Below are 19,359 nucleotides of genomic sequence, written 5' to 3'. Positions count from 1 at the left end.
TAGATTATGTCAAGCGAAAAAACTCGTGCAATTACCAGAAGACCGTTAAAAATAGATTTTTACTCTTTGGAGTAAAATATTTCTAAAACTACCGGGCGTGGAGGTTTTGTCGCTGACAAGGTAATACATGAACATTTCTTCTTTTTGGTTGATGATTTCATATGAATATGACGAGTACTTTTCCCGTATTTTACAAAACACCATCCTAATTTGCTCTTCAAGTTTCAATCTTTTAATTCACTTATTACGCAAGTTACAACCAAAGGTCGAAAAAAAATACCGAAAAAGCGTCCCATATTTTCGCGTTATTTTCCTCTTTGCTGGTCATCCAAATAAATTACACCTTTGAAACTACATAACTTGTTTATTTATGCATGGATTTTCAAATTTCAAAAACATTTTTACTCAGTGGAGATAGGGCTTTGATTCTAGACAAAAAATTTCCTCAAAAAGAGAAAAAAAATCATTTTTCATAGTCATTGCTAGTTTACGATCTGTGGATTCAAGTTTGTGGGGCCACTAAGTTGAGTCCATAGAAAAATGCTCTCTTCTTACATTTCCTCACCAAACTCCGTTGCGGTATAAAATGAAGTACCTGAACGGTAACAGCATTGTCACTATATAGAAAGCGCATGCCCATATCTGTATAATATATACACGCAAAGCGCTAAGGGCCTGCTTGTTTGGGGTGTGACGCTAAATAATTTTATTATTTGTTATTATTTATATCTCTCCTATATGTTGCTTTTTGCTTGAACCCATGTAAAGAGCTTGGAGTACATGTAATGGATTATTGACTTAAATTTATCTTGTTAAAAGCCATCAACTTGTTCTTTAAAAAGAAAGTTTTCCCAACGATTTAATGCCTGCATATCTACATTTTCCATTCATAATTTAATTATTTCTAACTCTTAGGCTTTTATCTATTCTTAGCTCGGTACTTCAAATTCCGATGAGGCTGCGCTTTTGTATTTGACGTTTGATTACGTCATTAGAATTCCTAGACCGGAAATTTGAATGGCAAAAAAAAAAAAAAAAATCGATGGCCCTTTTCCTTTCCTTCAACGCATTGAGCGGGGGCTGACGAGGATGAGAGAAGAAAAAAAAAGTGTGGTGTCTCACTCTGGAAATACACATTTTAGATTGTTTTGGCATGAAAACTCGTTATTCAAGTATCGATCTTTTGAAGTGCCTCTCATCTTGTCAAAACTCTCAAACCTGAGACTTCAAAGAATTCTAGTACTACTACTACTACTACTACTACTACTACTACTACTACTACTACTACTACTACTACTTCTACTACTACTACTACTACTACTACTACTACTACTACTACTACTACTACTACTACTACTACTACTACGACTACTACCATTTCAAGAAAGTCCCAGGTTTGAATTTTTTTGACAAGATAATGGTTATTTCGATCGATCGATATTTGATGGACGAGTTTTCTGGCAAAAAAAAATTAATGTGCTTTTGTCAGATTACGGTACTAATTGCAATCGTCTTTCAGAAATAGAATAGAGAAATTTATTTTTAAAAGTAAAGAAAGTAAGAAAGAAAAAGGAAAAACAAAATTAGTTCAAATTATAGACTAGGTGTTTTTTTTTTTTTTTTCTCTCTTTTTTTTGATTAAGAACAATTCTTCTAATTTAGTCTAGTAACACAAACTAATTTTAAAGCACGTTGGTCCCTGTCCTCTCAAAATTCAATTTGTTTCCATTTATCTCATCGGAATACCAAGTAGCTTGAAGTCTAATTTTGGATTGAATTTGTTGTTCTATGTATCTATCATTCTCAGTTTGATTTGCGGTATCTCCCAAACCTCGCGTGCCGTAAGTCATTACTATCCCCTCATTCTATTATGTCCTGTATTATTCCTTACATTTTTATATTATTGTTGTTTTGTTGGAATCTAATTAATTTAGATCAGACGGAATGTACTTACTTTGCGACAGACTAGCATCCAAGTCAGGTTGGGTTAACATGTTATTGCTGCTATCCATTTCATGGTGAAAAACTAGGATTTACTCCAACTCGTTTGGGCCTTAACCAGTTAACTGCCGTCCGTACTCTGGAAAGCCATGTATTTAAAAATGTAGCCAGAAAACTCGTCCTTCAAATATCAATCGATTTAAATGACCCTCATCTTTGCAAAAGCTCACAAACCTGGGACTTTTCAATGTTTGAGCGTTTTTCCAAGATGAGGGTCATTTAAATCGATCGATATTGAATGACGAGATTTCTGGCTACATTTTTAAATACATGTCCTTCCATAATATGGTATTTTACTGGTTCTATTAAGGGATATGTTGGTATAACAAGCCTATTTTTGATTTTTTTATAAAGTGATTTTATGTCTTTTCCGTCCACTAGGCGATGTGAAGTTGGGTACCAACCCTGACCAGCACAGTGGGTCTGACAATCTTGCTATGACGTTGGATGCCGAGAGAAAGATGTTGGACAGTAAGTGTTTGTAGTGGCTTTTGTTTGTATTTATTGTTAGTGGTGGGGTGGTGGTGGTGCTTGAGGTGATGATCGTGGTAGTTTTTGTAATTGTTCAGGTGGTATTGCTGCTTGCTGTGGTTGTTTTGGTAGAGGCGATTGTCATCGTAGTGGTGGTGATGAAGATAAGGATTATCATGATAATTATAATTATCATTATGTGCAGAAGTAGAAGAAAGAGTACGGAGGAATGAGGAGGGCGAGGAAGAGGAGGAAAAGAAGAAAAAGAAGAAAACGAAGAAAAAGAAAAAGAAGAAGAAGGAGTAGGAGGAGGAGGAGGAGGAGGAGGAGGAGGAGGAGGAGGAGGAGGAGGAGGAGGAGGAGAAGAAGAAGAAGAAGAAGAAGAAGAGAAGAAGAAGGAAGAGAAGAGAAGAAGAAGAAGAAGAAGAAAGAAGAAGAAAGAGAAGAAGAAGAAGAAGAAGAAGAAGAAGAAGAAGAAGAAGAAGAAGAAGAAGAAGAAGAAAGAAGAAGAAGAAGAAGAAGAAGAAGAGAAGAAGAAGAAAGAAGAAGAAAGAAGAAGAAGAAGAAGAAGAGAAGAAAAGAAGAAGAAGAAGAAGAAGAAGAAGAAGAAGAAGAAGAAGAAGAAGAAGAAGAAGAAGAGAAGAAGAAGAAGAAGAGAGAAGAAGAAGAAGAAGAAAGAAGAAGAAGAAAGAAGAGAAGAAGAAGAAAGAAGAAGAAGAAAGAAGAAGAAGAAGAAGAAGAAGAAGAAAGAAGAAGAAGAAGAAGAAGGAAGAAGAAAGAAGAAGAAGAAGAAAGAAGAAGAAAGAAGAAGAAGAAGAAGAGAAGAAGAAGAAGAAGAAGAAGAAGAAGAAGAAGAAGAAGAAGAAGAAGAAGAAGGAAGAAGAAGAAAGAAGAAGAAGAAGAAGAAGAAGAAGAAGAAGGAAGAAGAAGAAGAAGAAGAAGAAGAAGAAAGAAGAAGAAGAAGAAAGAAGAAGAAGAAGAAGAAGAAGAAGAAGAAGAAGAAGAAGAAGAAGAAGAAGAGAGAAGAAGAAGAAGAAGAAGAAGAAGAAGAAGAAGAAGAAGAAGAAGAAGAAGAAGAAGAAGAAGAAGAAGAAGAAGAAGAAGAAGAAGAAGAAGAAGAAGAAGAAGAAGAAGAAGAAGAAGAAGAAGAGAAGAAGAAGAAGAAGAAGAAGAAGAAGAGAAGAAGAAGAAGAAGAAGAAGAAGAAGAAGAAGAAGAAGAAGAAGAAGAAGAAGAAGAAGAAGAAGAAGAAGAAGAAGAAGAAGAAGAAGAAAAGAAGAAAGAAGAAGAAGAAGAAGAAAGAGAAGAAGAAGAAGAAGAAGAAGAAGAAGAAGAGAAGAAGAAGAAGAAGAAGAAGAAGAAGAAGAAGAAGAAGAAGAAGAGAAGAAGAAGAAGAAGAAGAAGAAAGAAGAAGAAGAAGAAGAAGAAGAAGAAGAAGAAGAAGAAGAAGAAGAAGAAGAAGAAGAAGAAGAAGAAGAAGAAGAAGAGAAGAAGAAGAAGAAGAAGAAGAAGAAGAAGAAGAAGAAGAAGAAGAAGAAGAGAAGAAGAAAGAAGAAGAAGAAGAAGAAGAAGAAGAAGAAGAAGAAGAAGAAGAAGAAGAAGAAGAAGAGAAGGAAGAAGAAGAAGAAGAAGAAGAAGAAGAAGAAGAAGAAGAAGAAGAAGAAAAGAAGAAGAAGAAGAAGAAGAAGAAGAAGAAGAAGAAGAAGAAGAAGAAGAAGAAGAAGAAGAAGAAGAAGAAGAAAGAAGAAGAAGAAGAAGAAGAAGAAGAAGAAGAAGAAGAAGAAGAAGAAGAAGAAGAAGAAGAAGAGAAGAAGAAGAAGAAGAGAAGAAGAAGAAGAAGAAGAAGAAGAAGAAGAAGAAGAAAGAAGAAGAAGAAGAAGAAGAAGAAGAAGAAGAAGAAGAAGAAGAAGAGAAGAAGAAGAAGAAGAAGAGAAGAAGAAGAAGAAGAAAGAAGAAGAAGAAGAAGAAGAAGAAGAAGAAGAAGAAGAAGAAGAAGAAGAAGAGAAGAAGAAGAAGAAGAGAAGAAGAAGAGAGAAGAAGAAGAAGAAAGAAGAAGAAGAAGAAGAAGAAGAAGAAGAAGGAAGAAGAAGAGAAGAAGAAGAGAAGGAAGAAGAAGAAGAGAAGAAGAAGAAGAAGAAGAAAGAAGAGAAGAGAAAGAAGAAGAAAGAAGAAGAGAGAAGAGAAGAAGAAGAAGAAGAAGAGAAGAGAAGAAGGAAGAGAAGAAGAAGAAGAAGAAAGAATGAAGAAGAAGAAGAAGAAGAAGAGAAGAAGGAAGAAGAAGAAGAAGAAGAAGAAGAAGAAGAAGAAGAAGAAGAAGAAGAAGAAGAAGAAGAAGAAGAAGAAGAAGTTTTTAAAAAACGATGAAATAGAAAATGAAGAAGGGGTGAATGAGGAGGAGAAAAAGTGGGAGGAGGATGAGGCTGATGAAAAGGAAAAATTCGATGGATAGTAAGGTCCTATTATTAGTCACTACTCTTGAAAGTCACGGTCTATAAAACGAGTACACTATTACTATTAATTATTTGTTGGTTTTTATATTTGTAACATCTATTGGTTAGTATATTTTTTCTATTACATAAAATACTTAATTCGTTCTATTTTTTACATGTAAAATCATTTGTTTTGATAAAACATGCTGACCATCTTCTGAGTTCACAATGCTCTTACACATTAATAATTCGATTATGAAATTCAGTTACCATTTCTTAGTGTCAAGTATGTCTCTATCTTTCTGTGTGTGGGGGGGGGGGGGGGGGTGTATGCTAGCATTCTTATCAAGTGCGTTCATTTTGACCTGACAAAATTTGATAACATACAATTGACAGCAGATCTGTAAACAAAATAATATTATCGTAGTGTCTAAACATCGTTGGGACTTGTGAATTATATCCAATCTCAGCGGATTGTTTTTATTTCCCTGATCGCACTGATCCAGGTCGATTAAATAAGCTTTGTTATTTATCGTAAGTGATAAAAGTCGTAGGACGCCTTCTTCTGTCATTTCGGGGTTGACTCTGTAAATCATTGTACTGAGAGAGAAAAACGTGCGTCTATGGCCTGCATTGACATACAATATTTTCGTTTTGGCCACACACAAAAAAAAAAGAAAAGCAGCAAATCATCTCAGTTATCAATCGATTAAGATAACCCCCCCCCCCTCTCTCTCTCTCTCTCTCTCTCTCTCTCTCTCTCTCTCTCTCTCTCTCTCTCTCTCTCTCTCTCCCAACTGGTCGAAAAGTCTCAAACTGAAGACATCAAAGATAAGTAATATTTTATAATTTTTTGCCTAATTTAGGATTTTCTGAATTGATCAATATTTGAAGAAAATGGAAAATCTGTTGTTTTGTTTTTTTAATTCTTTGGAGAGGAAAGAGAAGATTGGATATGCTTTTCTCTGATTGATTTTTTTTCATTTGCCCCTTCCTTTTGTTTATATCATTAGTGGAGAACCCGCTGAAATAAAGGCTATTACGAACAGGTATTATTCATCTATTAAAATTAATATAATATAATAATTTTTAAACGAATTATTTGAACCAGCAAAGATAAAATCAGTCCGGTAACAAAGTCTGTAGGTGCGTGCAATTGAATCTGGCAACAGGATGGCCAGATAGTGATTCTCAAGGCCAAGGTCAAATAAAGGAGGTCACATTAAGGACTAATCATTATGCATTAGCCGATATTCTAAATAACCATTTGAGCCAACGGGCGATAGAATTACCCTTAATATATATATTTTTTTTAAGTTTGCAAGTTTCTCGTATATCAATCTGTAAAAGAAAGTTTTATATTTTTCTGGATTTGTCAGTAATTCTATGCTCGTTGGAAAAATCAAACACGGGCCCCATACCCCGTTTTTCTTTAAGAATAGATTACACGAGAGTATTGTAACGAGCTGAACGCACACGCGCGGATTTTGATTACTCAAAGCAGTAACATACAAATTATTATTCAAAACCAGTGTGATTATCTTCTGTTACTTAATGTATTCTGTGACATGTTCGATCCCTATAGATTGGTGATTTTATGACTACTGGATTGTGACTTCTTTTCCTAAAATGTAATAAACTTCGGACTAGTTATTTGGAAATGTATTCTCTACCAGTATCGAGACGAAATCAAATTTCGTGTGACCTCGTGAAGTAATCCAATTTCATGTAAACAAAAAGGAGAAAATATTCCAACGTGTCAGTACTAAAACCCTTTTATCTACCTGCAAATCTTTAAGATTTGAAAGTGTGCATGCAGTTTTTCGGTTTTGAAATACGGTGTAGATACGTGCGCCTTTATTGTTCCGAAATAAATCTTTAAAGATTTTAGATTTCGTAAATTTGATGCCTAATTTTCAAACTAAATGTTAGTATAGGTATCTACTTAAAAAGTGTTAACCTTGGCATCACAAAACCACAGAAACGAATAATCAATTACAACTGCTACTACTACTACTACTACTACTACTACTACTACTACTACTACTACTACTACTACTACTACTACTACTTCTACTACTACTACTACTACTACTACTACTACTACTACTACTACTACTACTACTACTACTACTACTACTACTACTACTACTTACTACTACTACTACTACTACTACTTACTACTACTACTACTACTACTACTACTACTACTACTACTACTACTACTACTACTACTACTACTACTACTAACTACTACTACTACTACTACTACTACTACTACTACTACTACTACTATACTACTACTACTAACACTACTACTACTACTACTAACTACTACTACTACTACTACTACTACTACTACTACTACTACTACTACTCACTACTACTACTAACTATACTATACTACTCTACTACAACTATACTACTACTAACTACTACTACTACTACTACTACTACTACTACTACTACTACTACTACTACTACTACTACTACTACTACTACTACTACTACTATACTACTACTACTACTACTACTACACTACTACTACTATACTACTACGACTACTACTACTACTACTACTACTACTACTACTACTACTACTACTACTACTACTACTACTACTACTACTACCACTACTTCAACTGCTGCTGCACCCACTGCCATTAATATGTTGTTGTTTTTGTTTTTGTTGCTTACTTGCTTGCAATCACTGTTGCAGTAGTAATCGTCGTCATCGTCGCATCTTTAAAGGTTAACCATTCGGCCCTTCCAACCCTAAGCCTTTCATTCACTGTGTGATAAATTACGCTTAAGTATGCGTTATCCTCTTAGACCTTGGGAAGCCTGAATTCCTCTATAATGAAATTTTGTGCAGCTAAATGGATTTTCTCTACCCGGCCATCGTCCAGCCATGACAGCAGTTGGCCAGTTTGTGCTGATGAAAATCTGCTCTTTCAAATATATCTTACACTGACAAAACACTTTTTTTACTTCATTTTGTCCCAAAAGAATTTTGCTTCAAATATCTATCCTGCATTGTTTGAAAAAGAATAATAATAATACACGATATTAAAATTTTGGCCAGAAAACTCGTCCTTCAAATATCAATCGATTTCTGGCCAAAATGTTCAAAAACCTAATTTTTTTTCCCAGAAATAGACAGCGCAGTTGGTCAGTCTGAGCTGATGAAATCTGCTATTTCAAAACTATTTCATCCTGAAAAAAACTTTTTTTTGTTTGTCATTTTGGCCCAACCACGTCTACATATCGTTTGCGGATACCCGTTTAGGTCAAATGCTTACCAATTCTTCCAGTCAGATCACTCACACCACAGACAAAACCGTGTGTACCTTAAACGTATGTTGTTGTATGTTGAGTTACGTCAACTTAGAAGACGCCCCTCTACCAATCTTATCAAAAGTTCCATTCTGAGACTGAGACTTTAAAGACGTTGACGGAATGACGAAAATGATTTGGTCTTATGACATGTGAAAAGGCAGATAGAGTGAGTCTAGAAAATCTTTATTCCGAAATCCTTTTTTATCCTGTTAAACAAAATGTAGTTTGAATTGGCGTGTACTTATCTGCTGGTCTGTTTGTTATGGGCTCAGTGAAGTAATGGAATGTTTTATTTTATTTTGTTTTTAAGTTTCAAAGTTTCAAAGTTAATCTAATCTTAAGTTTTTGCCAATAATTCATACAATTTATGACAACAAACATGAAAGTGAGAAAAAAATTATTCCTCTTATTCTGGATCTTGTAAGATATTGATTTGAGTTAATTCCATTTTGTTGAGAGTCTCTTCCGCTTGTGCAGCAAATCTCTCTCTCTCTCTCTCTCTCTCTCTCTCTCTCTCTCTCTCTCTCTCTCTCGCTATCTATCTATCTATTATATATATATATATATATATATATATATATATATACATATATATATATATATCCATCTATCTATCTATCTCTCCCTCTATCTCTCTCTCTCCCTCTCTTTCTCTCTCTCTCTCTCTCTCTCACACACACACACACACACTCGCTCTTTATGTATTTATTATTTATTCATTTATTTCTTTTCTTTCTTTCTTTCTTATGTTTTTGTTTCTTTTATTGAAATAAAAAATATGTTAAATTATGATATCGTATTATTTAGCCTCTTGACCTCAAAAGCATTTTTTTTTAAAAACATTTGTGTACAAAAACTGCATGACAAAACCGAATCTGACGCCGATGTGCACGGTTGGGTGGATACCTGACTTCTCTAGGATAATCGGATTAAGGGATATCCATAATCAACAGAACAAAGAACGAATATTATTGGTTACATTCACACCGCTGTTTTATGACGGAAACAGAGCGAAATCGAATGCTAGAACTAAATATAAACAGGTGGAGTTGTTTGGGTTTTTGGGGGGGGGTTTTTGGTTTATTTCGTTGTTTTGTTTTTCTCTTTCTTTTTTTTTTTTAGATTTCATTTTTGTGCCATATATTATAGTATTTTGCGTTGTGAATTTTCATGAAAAATATCATCGCTGAGTGGTTACTGTTTTATTCGTGACAAGATTATGATTCGGCCAAAAGTTATTTTATGTCAAGTATCGTTGACATCTGTTTGGTGAGTGTAGTGATTTTATGATAATGAATACACTAATGGAACTTCCTTGATTCTTGTAAAAATAAATTTAAAATTCTTATCCATAAATCATGGTTAGGCAAGGGTAAACTATTTACATTATTTCAATTCGCAACATCTTTTTTAAAATAAGATTTTTGATATAGACTTTTTGCACTATACAAACAACAATTTTGCAATATGTGTAAGATAAATTAACATTATTTCGTTGGTTGTCACATTATTTATTTTTGATTTTAATTTGCAACCAACTTCGAAACATTAAAGGAAGCACTCTGATATATTATATTTTCAATGCCAAACTCTCTCTCTCTCTCTCTCTCTCTCTCTCTCTCTCTCTCTCTCTCTCTCTCTCTCTCTCCTTCTATATATCTATATAGCTATCTATCACTCTCTCTCTCTCTCTTTCTCTCTCTCTCCTTCTATATCTATATAGCTATCTATCTCTCTCTCTCTCTCCATATATATCTATATAGCTATGTATCTCTCTCTCTCTCTCTCTCTCTCTCTCTCTCTCTCTCTCCCTTTCTCTCTTCTACAAGAAGTAGCCCGCGATCTACAACTTGTCTTTGCCAGTTTGCCCTGGTGTTTGCTGAACGTAATCTTTCCAGCACCGTCCTGTCCTTCCATTCGATCTGTTTCCTTTCCGTGGCGTTCAATCATTAAGTTTTTTGTCCATATTATGTCGCCCTTGTATCCTGTCTTGCATATTTTCAGTTAGTTTTACGTTACAGGTTAATTTTTCTCTCCCTCTCTACCTCTCTCTCCCTCCCTCCCCCCCCCCCCCCCTCTCTCTCTCTCTCTCTCTCTCTATATATATATATATATATATATATATATATATATATATTAATATATATATATATATATAATGCCTATACATCATTTGCGACCTTTTAATTTTTAGCATTTTTCTTTCCATCGCTCTTTGACTTCTTTCTGCTTCATCTATTGTGTCAAAAGAAATAGAATGCAGTTGGACGACACAGAGAAATATTTTTAGATTCAAATCCCACTTTTATCTTCCAAGCAAAATGGTAGCAAGCAATAGCTTTTCCCCGTTTCACGTTACAGAAACTGGGATAAACTCCGGCTCTGAAGGATTACTTTTTATAGGTATTTAATCAATGAGGCTCTTTGTCCCCTCAAAGGAGTATGGATTAAAAACCCAGTCCACAAGTGTTGGCCCTTCTCGCCCTAGTATAATTGTCCACCAGTATGAAATCACCTATTTTAATAACTAATTCTGTCCATTATGCCCAAAAATGAGAAAACTTACATGAATATGAAATAATGACATTGAACTTAAAATGACCACAGCTGTTATTCCGTACGCTAATAAAACACGATTTTTTGGGGGGTTTCTTTCATTTAAAAAAATTTTTTTTTTGGATAGAAACATCGTCGGAAGTCCCAAGTTTCGGAGAATTTGACAAGATTAGGATCATTTTAATCGATCGATATTTGAAGGTTGAATTTGCTGGCCAAAAAACGTTAAAACCTGTTTACTTTGTGGGGGGGGGGGGGGGAATTCTTCAGATTGCGACAATATTGGGTGGGTTGTTTTGTTTTTGTTTTTTTGTTTTTTGTTGTTGTTCTCTTGTATTTTTACGCATTCTAGGAATTAAAAATAATACATTTTGAGTTGCTGGACAGGTCTTGAACTGTGGAATGACAATCATGCTCCCCTTCTTACTGTGAACTTGATCCATTCCCATTATACAATGATTGGAAAATTAACTGTTGTTTCATGCTTCAAGAAATGGAATATTATGATTTTTTTTATATTGACATATGAAAAATTATGCTTTATCCTGGTATAAAATATTTAAAATCGAAGCCCCTTGGATGACAAGTTTCCCTTGATATTCTCAAAAGTAAAAGACTGGGTGGTCGTGGTAAAATTATTGGATTGGAAGATACACTTTTGATGCTAGTTTGATTCCAGTGTCCAATATATCTATGCTTTATCCTGGGGTGAAATATGAACAAATCAAAGTCAGTCAATGTTTGTTGGTTGGCAAATCTCTTTTATTGGTATTCTCAAAAGTCAAAGATTGCCTGGGTGGTCGTGGTAAAACTATTTGGATTGGAAGATACACTTTTGATGCCAGTTTGATTCCAAAATATCCAAAGCATCTATTCTATCTTGAATGCACCCATACTTGGATAGGTTGGGTTTCACTGTGGTCGGCTAGATGTTATGCCCAGATTACTGTATTAACTTTCTGTTATTGTGCAGCAAAAACTGTGAACAGTCTTTGGAATATCCTCTTTTCGAATAGCAATAAAATGTTCACCTTCGCTTTCCGCTTGCAACGAAGCTATGGCTTTCAGTGCAATTTCTACGAACCATGTACATTGCTTAATACGTCATGGGTACTTTTGCCATTTTTTTCAATGTGACGTGTTGGTATTAAAACAATCTTCCTTAGCATCGACAGTGTTTATTACTGTGTCCGTTTGATTGGTTGGTGTGTTTTTATCTTTCGATTCGGTATTTTCAATACTTCTCACCTCCAATGTCCTCACACTTTGTGTAAATGTAGTCACCGAATTGTTAATTTCGTCCAATTTCTTTAATAGATTCTGAGTCAGCCATAAAAATTAAATACTCTGAAATGAAAACACTGCTTTCACACATGTGGCTGACTTGCTGGACATTCAGCAGGAAATGCACTGCCGCATTTCTATTTTTGTATAGCGCAACTCAAAATAGTACGACGCACCTTCTGACCACAAATATCATTCCAATGTCAAAAATATATATCATGTCGTTATTATGCACACACACACACACACACACACAAACACACAAACACACACACACACACACATATATATATATATATATAGATATATATATATATATATATATATATATATATATATATATATATATATATATAGGGATTGGATTAATTTCACTGTGGTCGGCTAGATGTTACGCCCGGATTACTGAATTAACTTTCTATTATTGAGCTATAATAGTCCTAAAAATAGATCATTGGATTAACAAATTTGTTACTGAATCATTTAATGTGGTCAGCAGTTCCTGAAATAGGTGCTCAGGTTATTGATGCGTTAAAGTTTTATAGTTTTGAGTTCGGTTCTTAAACAGGTGCTCGGGTCTATGGAATTATTTTATTCTTTTTATTTTCTGGTAAGCTTTTCCTAAAATAGCAGATTGAAGGGTCAAATTTGCCGTGTTCTGGAAAAAAAAAGCTATTGGCCAGAAAACTCGTCCTTCAAATAGCGATCGATTAAAATAACCCTCATCTTGACAAAAACTCTCAAAACTGGGACTAGAACTCAGGACTTCCCAGTCCGAAGGCGAGTGTCGCAGCACAAGACCATATAGCCGCACATCACATTTTACAGGTCTCAATATTTCTCAAAAACTTGATACATGCCGATATGTTGTTCCATAAGCGGAGCGGACTGTTTACATCAGATGGAGGAATATTAAAAATTTGATTCCCCGACTGCAAAGTTTGTATATTGTTTCAGTTGGTAGAGCACTTGCTTTGCGCGCAACGGGACCGAGATCGATCCCGGGGGCAGTCGAGATTTTTTTTTTATGACCCCCCTGACCACCCAAGATGATCTGGCGGAAAGTACTTTGCGATTGACCGGCGTCCTATTCAAAGGGTAGCAAGCAATTGCTATTGTTCGTTTCACGCTATAGAAACGTGATAAACTCCGGCTCCATGGGCGTAATGGCTCTGAAGAACTACCTTTTTTTAAGTATTTTTCTATTGTTATCTCGATAAATTTCTAAAACTATGTTATTCAAAGAAACTATGAAAACGTCTGCTGTTAGGACGTGACATAATTACATCTGCGTTCACAGCTAATTATTGCTTAGCAGTTAGAGCAAGGATATGGTCAGGAATAAAAATTCGGATGGCTTGCTTTTGTTGAATAACATGTCGCCATCACACTCCCATTAATTATGCACATAGGTAATCTAATTTATTTAGTACCTTGTCGCCGCAGTCCCTTAATTAGCTACGACTCAAGTCAGAGTTATGAATTAGCCGTGAGCTAATGTTATTTCATCCTATCGTGAACGACGCCTGGTTCCAGTAAATTGATTCCCATTTGTGACATGTATGTATTTGTGTTATAGATTCTTTGCATTATTCGTCACCTCGTTTTACGGCCTGATGATTTGACGATATATCGAAATTAGTATCGATATACGTCGATCACGAGTGGATATTATTAACGAAATAATATTTATGGGATACACCATGGAAAGTACTCTACTCCATTCAATATGCCAGTTATTATGATTGATTCTTATCAACCCGTCAAAATTATAGGCAACCATGTTTTATGGGTTTACATGAAGTCAATGTAAAAGAGAAATGGTTAATTGGTAGCTCTGTCTTCTCTATATATCTATCTATTCGTCTATCTTTCTATCTATCTTACTATCTATCTATCTATCTATCTATCTATCTATTTATCTATTCGTTTATCTATCTATCTCTCTCTCCTTATCTCTCTCTCTATCTCTCTATCTATCTATCTCTCTCTCTCTCTCTCTCTCTCTCTCTCTCTCTCTCTCAGCTCCTCTCTCACCCCTTCCTCCCTCGCTCGTTCTCCATAATATTTACCCCGACCCCTATCAATGATAGATGTGGCAAAGACAACCCCAACCCCTGTGTTCTTTGTCCATCTGTTGCCGACACATCGACTCCTTATCATTCCAATTCCATTACAACAAGGACACAATTGTCCGCAAGGACTTCGTGTCCCGGACACTCTCCTCCTCCTCACGCTGACCGGTACTCGAAGCAGAATTTTTGTAGGGCTGGGGAAGGGTGAAGTAGAATTGATGATGATGAGAAGGAGGAGAAGGAGGAGGCGGAGGAGGAGGAGGAGAATGATGATGATGATGATGATGATAATGATGATGATGATGATGATGATGATGATGATGATGATGATGATGATGATGATAACTAGGAGGAGGTGGTGGTGGTGATAGTAATAGTGGTGGTTGTGTTGCTGTAAGGCAGTGGAGGTAGCAGTAGTAGTAGTAGTAGTAGTAGTAGTAGTAGTAGTAGTAGTAGTAGTAGTAGTAGTAGTAGTAGTAGTAGTAGCAGCAGCAGTAGTAGTAGTAGTTGTAGTTGTAGTAAAAGTAGTATTATTAGTAGTAGTAGTAGTAGTAGTAGTAGTAGTAGTAGTAGTAGTAGTAGTAGTAGTAGTAGTAGTAATATTTAGTAGTAGTAGTAGTAGTAGTAGTAGTAGTTAGTGGTAGTAGTAGTAGTAGTAGTAGTAGTAGTAGTAGTAGTAGTAGTAGTAGTAGTAGTAGTAGTAGTAGTAGTAGTAGTAGTAGTAGTAGTAGTAGTAGTAGTAGTAGTAGTAGAGAAGTAATAGTGGCGAGAGAGAGAGAGAGAGAGAGAGAGAGAGAGAGAGAGAGAGAATGGGGAGGAGGAGGTGATAAGCAGGAGGAAGACTATGAGGAGGATACGGCGATAGAGACAGAGGGAGGGAGAAAGACACACACACACACGCACACACACACACAGAGAGAGAGAGAGAGAGAGAGAGAGAGAGAGAGAGAGAGAGAGATGAAGAGATTTTGTTTCTTTTTTTAAATGATACGGGGAATTAAGGGAATGATAATTCTAGTTCGATTCATCGAATCTCTGGTTGACCACCAATCGAATCCAATACAATACAACCCATACTTGATATTTGCAGCTTCATTGAAACAAAGGTGGTCGCGATATTTTTTGTGTTTGGTACAGACATGCAAAAATATGAATAACAATTCGTATAGATGGAACGAAATTGACGTCACTCAGCGCTTTGTTGTTGATTTTAGACAACCATTTTAATGATTTTCTCTCACTAGGGTCTTCCCATCAGACTATAAACGTTTGTTTACACATAGGTTTGTGTGCTGGTAAGTTATATCCGGGTAGTGGATGGTATAAGTGGTTTAGCTAAACTCATATCACCAATAGACTCAGCAATATGCTAAACGTTAATGTTGTAAAGGTATCAATGAATATGAGGTTGGTCGCGCAGCGATCTATTCTTTTACAGTTCTATATCCGCTTCCCCCTATTTTCTGTTTGATTCTGTAGAGTTGGCTCTCCCCGACCAGAAGAAAAGATTCCGGTCTCGATTCATGAGTATGAACAAGGCGAGACGACAACGGAAATGCCAGTCTCGCCTTTCCTCTCAGGGCCGTGTGCTCCTGGACGAGTTCTACAACTCTCCAGCTCAGGTTAGTAAATTGGTGTTGATATTGTTGTTGACCAAAAGGGGGGGGGGTCATAATAGTTGTAGTCAGTGACATATTAATTCAGAAAAGTGAGTGGAGCAGGCACTTATGTTGGTAACAACAAGATATGAAGTGAGTAGAAAAGTGCCAGAAGACAATAGAGAATAAAAATTTTTTTCGCGGCGGTGGTGGGGTTCGAACCTGCGACCTTATTGGTACGACAACTCCGCCTGGCAGGTGAGAGCGTGGCTCTACCGTGTGAGCTATCCACGAACACAAAAATATTCGTTTCAAACCCAAAGTCATTTCTAGATCCCTCTCTCACCCACTTCTTGAGATCGCCGATTCGTTCACCACCATCGCGAAGTAATTTTGACCAGCAGTTAAGCTTAATAGCCAATATTCTCATCACAAACATATAACATAGAAACGATTGAGACATTGAGTATGCTCCGGTGTATGGGGTGAATTTTTAATTCAGAAAAGTGAGTGGAGCAGGCACTTATGTTGGTAACAACAAGATATGAAGTGAGTAGAAAAGTGCCAGAAGACAATAGAGAATAAAAAAATTTTTTTCGCGGCGGTGGTGGGGTTCGAACCTGCGACCTTATTGGTACGACAACTCGCCTGGCAGGTGAGAGCGTGGCTCTACCGTGTGAGCTATCCACGAACACAAAATATTCGTTTCAAACCCAAAGTCATTTCTAGATCCCTCTCTCACCCACTTCTTGAGATCGCCGATTCGTTCACCACCATCGCGAAGTAATTTTGACCAGCAGTTAAGCTTAATAGCCAAATATCCATCAAAACAATATAAATAGAAACGATTGAACATTGAGTATGCTCGCGTGTTGGGTGATTTTTAATTCAGAAACAGTATGAGAGGCATTATTGTAACACAAGATATGAAGTGAGTAAAAATGCCAGAAGACAATAGAGAATAAAAATTTTTTAGCGCGGTTTGGGGTTCGACCTGCGCTTATTGTACGACAACTCCGCCTGGCAGTGGAGCGTGGTTAACGTGTGAGCAAATACCGAACACAAAATAATCGTTCAAACCCAAACGTCATTCTAGATCCTCATCACCTATCTTGAGATTCGCGATTCGCACCACCATCGCGAAGTATTTTGACAGTTAAGCTTAATACCCCAATTTCTTATCAAATATAACATACGAAACGATGAGAATGAGTATGCTCCGGTGATATGGGTTGAATTTTTAATTCAGAAAAGTGAGTGGAGCGCACTTTTTGGTACACAGATATGAATGAGTTAAAATTGCCAGACATAGGATAAAGAAATTTTTATTCATTTGTTCTGGCACTTTTCTACTCACTTCATATCTTGTAGTCAGTGACATAACACCCGCCTGTCAAGTAGAGGGACCATAATGCAGTCCTTGTTACAGTTGAGATTTTTTTTGTTCTGTTTTATGTTTTGTTTATAATTTTGCGTTTATTATATATATATATATATATATATATATATATATATATATATATATATATATATTTATATAATATATATGAATTTTGTTTATTGATAAAATTCAGTGGTAACAATGAAGGGCAAGGACAAGGACAATGAGAAGAAGTAACTGAGAGAGGAAGCGGAATGGGATGGGGACCTTGAAACGTTTGGCATAAGCTAACAGAATTATAATTATTTATTGAGAAAGTACAGGTCAGAGAGAACTGAAACAGCTGACATCAAGGAAAAATATATTACGACATTCATTCATTCATTATTATGGCAAATAATCAAATAATAACCTACTGGAATCTTGGAAGCGTCAACAACAAAATATATATTCACATGCAGATAAACCAAATACACCACTGAATCGGCGTCATTTAGTTGTTCACTTTGAAACTTTCAAAATGAAAAAAGACCTCATAAAAGGGGAAATATGGACTGATAAATATCTGAGGTGGCGTATTAAATTATCGAAAATAGTGATATGACAAACTCCCCATCTCTCATGGTCCTGATACTGCACTCGCACGTGAAGCTACAGAGACGAATGCCAGAGGACAAAAACAATGGATTGCGAGCTCAAGTAAATATAAAATTGATCATATTTATTCACTATTGTTATCTTTTATCTATTATCAAACAACAATAGGTGAAATATATTACAACAATTTGAAATAAACATAAATAAAACTCACGTTAAGGTAAGAGGTGTTGTTGATTCCATCTTGATTCGAATTGTCGTGACAAGATTGGTACGAGAGGACGCGAGAAAAAATTAATCACGTGTTCCTTCAGTCATCGGTTTGTCATCTTCGGCGTCCAACTATAACTTCGTAATGCCGGAGTATGCATTGTATAGTAAATGTGATGCAAAAAAAAAAAAAAAATTTTAAATATAAAAAATTAAAAATGAATAACTTTTTTGTAATAATAATAATAAAAAAGATATAGGTATATATATATATATATATATATATATATATATATATATATATATATATATATATATATATATATATATATATATATCTTTGCTTTTATAACCCGGACCAAAAATGTCGGACCCCGAAAGAAAAGGAAAGTAGCTTCCAGTGAAACCGCCAACGTGATACTAAGCTGCTAGAGGCTGTTTGGCTGTAAGAAAAATAATGAACAAAAACCAATAATATTCTTAACCCCTAAGTTTTATTCAAAACAATTCACTGGTTTGATAATTGTTTACGTGTTTTGTTCTTTTTCTTTTGTGTTTTTGTTTGGGGGGGGGGGGGTTCGTTTTTTTGTGTTTGTTGTTTTTTGTTTTTTTTTTGTTTTTTGTTTTTTTGTTGTTGTTGATAAGTTGGGGGTCATTACAGTCTATTCAAATAATCTAGCGAATGTATAAAAAGGTCATTGTGTCGGTATACGGCCGATCAAAACATGTATTTGCGTGACATTTAGAGAATATGTCGGTTTACCCCAGACTTCTCCAATCGTTAAAAAGGTTCCAAAAAATTATTTCAGAACCAAGTGGTCTATTCTGTCTCCGCTTCGTCTACCCGAAATAAGGTCTGGATCTGGAGATTTAAATTGCATCTTTACAAAGAAAAACAATCGCGCGAGTAATTCTCTCGAGGACTCTTCATACAACCTCCCGTCCGGGAGGTTGTTTGTTCTTGTCAGAGATCGTTCTTGTGATTGTGTGTGTGTGAGTGTGGGGGGAGGGGTAAATGTTAGGTTTAATACACAATATTTGTCAATTTAAGCTTGGTAAGGATGGATATATTTAAAATATATCGTGTAATATTTTGTGTATGTTTTGTTGGGGTTTTTGTGGGATGGACATGTTTGTTTTTGTTTTAATATTGTTTTGTTTGTTTGTTTTTTGTTTTGTTTTTGTTTTTTTGTTTTTTGGGGGGTTTTTTTTTTTTTTTTTTTTTTTTTGGGAGGGTGAGGGGACTGCTAGATAATTTTGTTTCGGTTTATCGTTTTTCTTAAGGCTCCTGTAAAATTGTCCTGTTGCTTTTTTTCAAAGCACGAGACTCTGTCGTCAGTATTTATAGACTCCTCCCGAGTCTTTAAAGGATTTGAGGAATCTTAACAATGAGTAGTTGTCCTCCGAGTAGAATGGTAG

General features: G+C 35.6%; 1 protein-coding gene across 8 annotated transcripts in view; it reads left to right on the top strand.

Annotated features, from left to right (window-relative positions):
• The window catches only part of LOC144968073 (high affinity 3',5'-cyclic-AMP phosphodiesterase 7A-like), a 300,950-nt gene that overhangs the window by 265,354 nt on the left and 16,237 nt on the right, over window positions 1-19,359 (top strand). For 7 of the 8 annotated variants that reach the window (XM_078906065.1, XM_078906056.1, XM_078906100.1 and 4 more), the window contains 2 exons: window positions 2,383-2,472; window positions 15,634-15,776. In XM_078906065.1, the coding sequence (XP_078762191.1) occupies window positions 2,383-2,472; window positions 15,634-15,776 (233 nt within the window). Of the gene's footprint in view, window positions 1-2,382; window positions 2,473-15,633; window positions 15,777-17,346; window positions 17,833-19,359 lie in introns of those variants that run through there. The other variant, XM_078906108.1, reaches the window with a different exon arrangement.

The sequence above is a fragment of the Berghia stephanieae genome, chromosome 1 (genome assembly GCF_034508935.2).
Source record: "Berghia stephanieae isolate SIO BIC M18660-M18661 chromosome 1, UCSD_Bste_1.3, whole genome shotgun sequence".
Taxonomy (NCBI): Eukaryota; Metazoa; Mollusca; class Gastropoda; order Nudibranchia; family Aeolidiidae; genus Berghia; species Berghia stephanieae.
The sequence above is the reverse complement of the archived record's forward strand: the minus strand, read 5'-3'. Positions and strand labels throughout refer to the sequence as shown.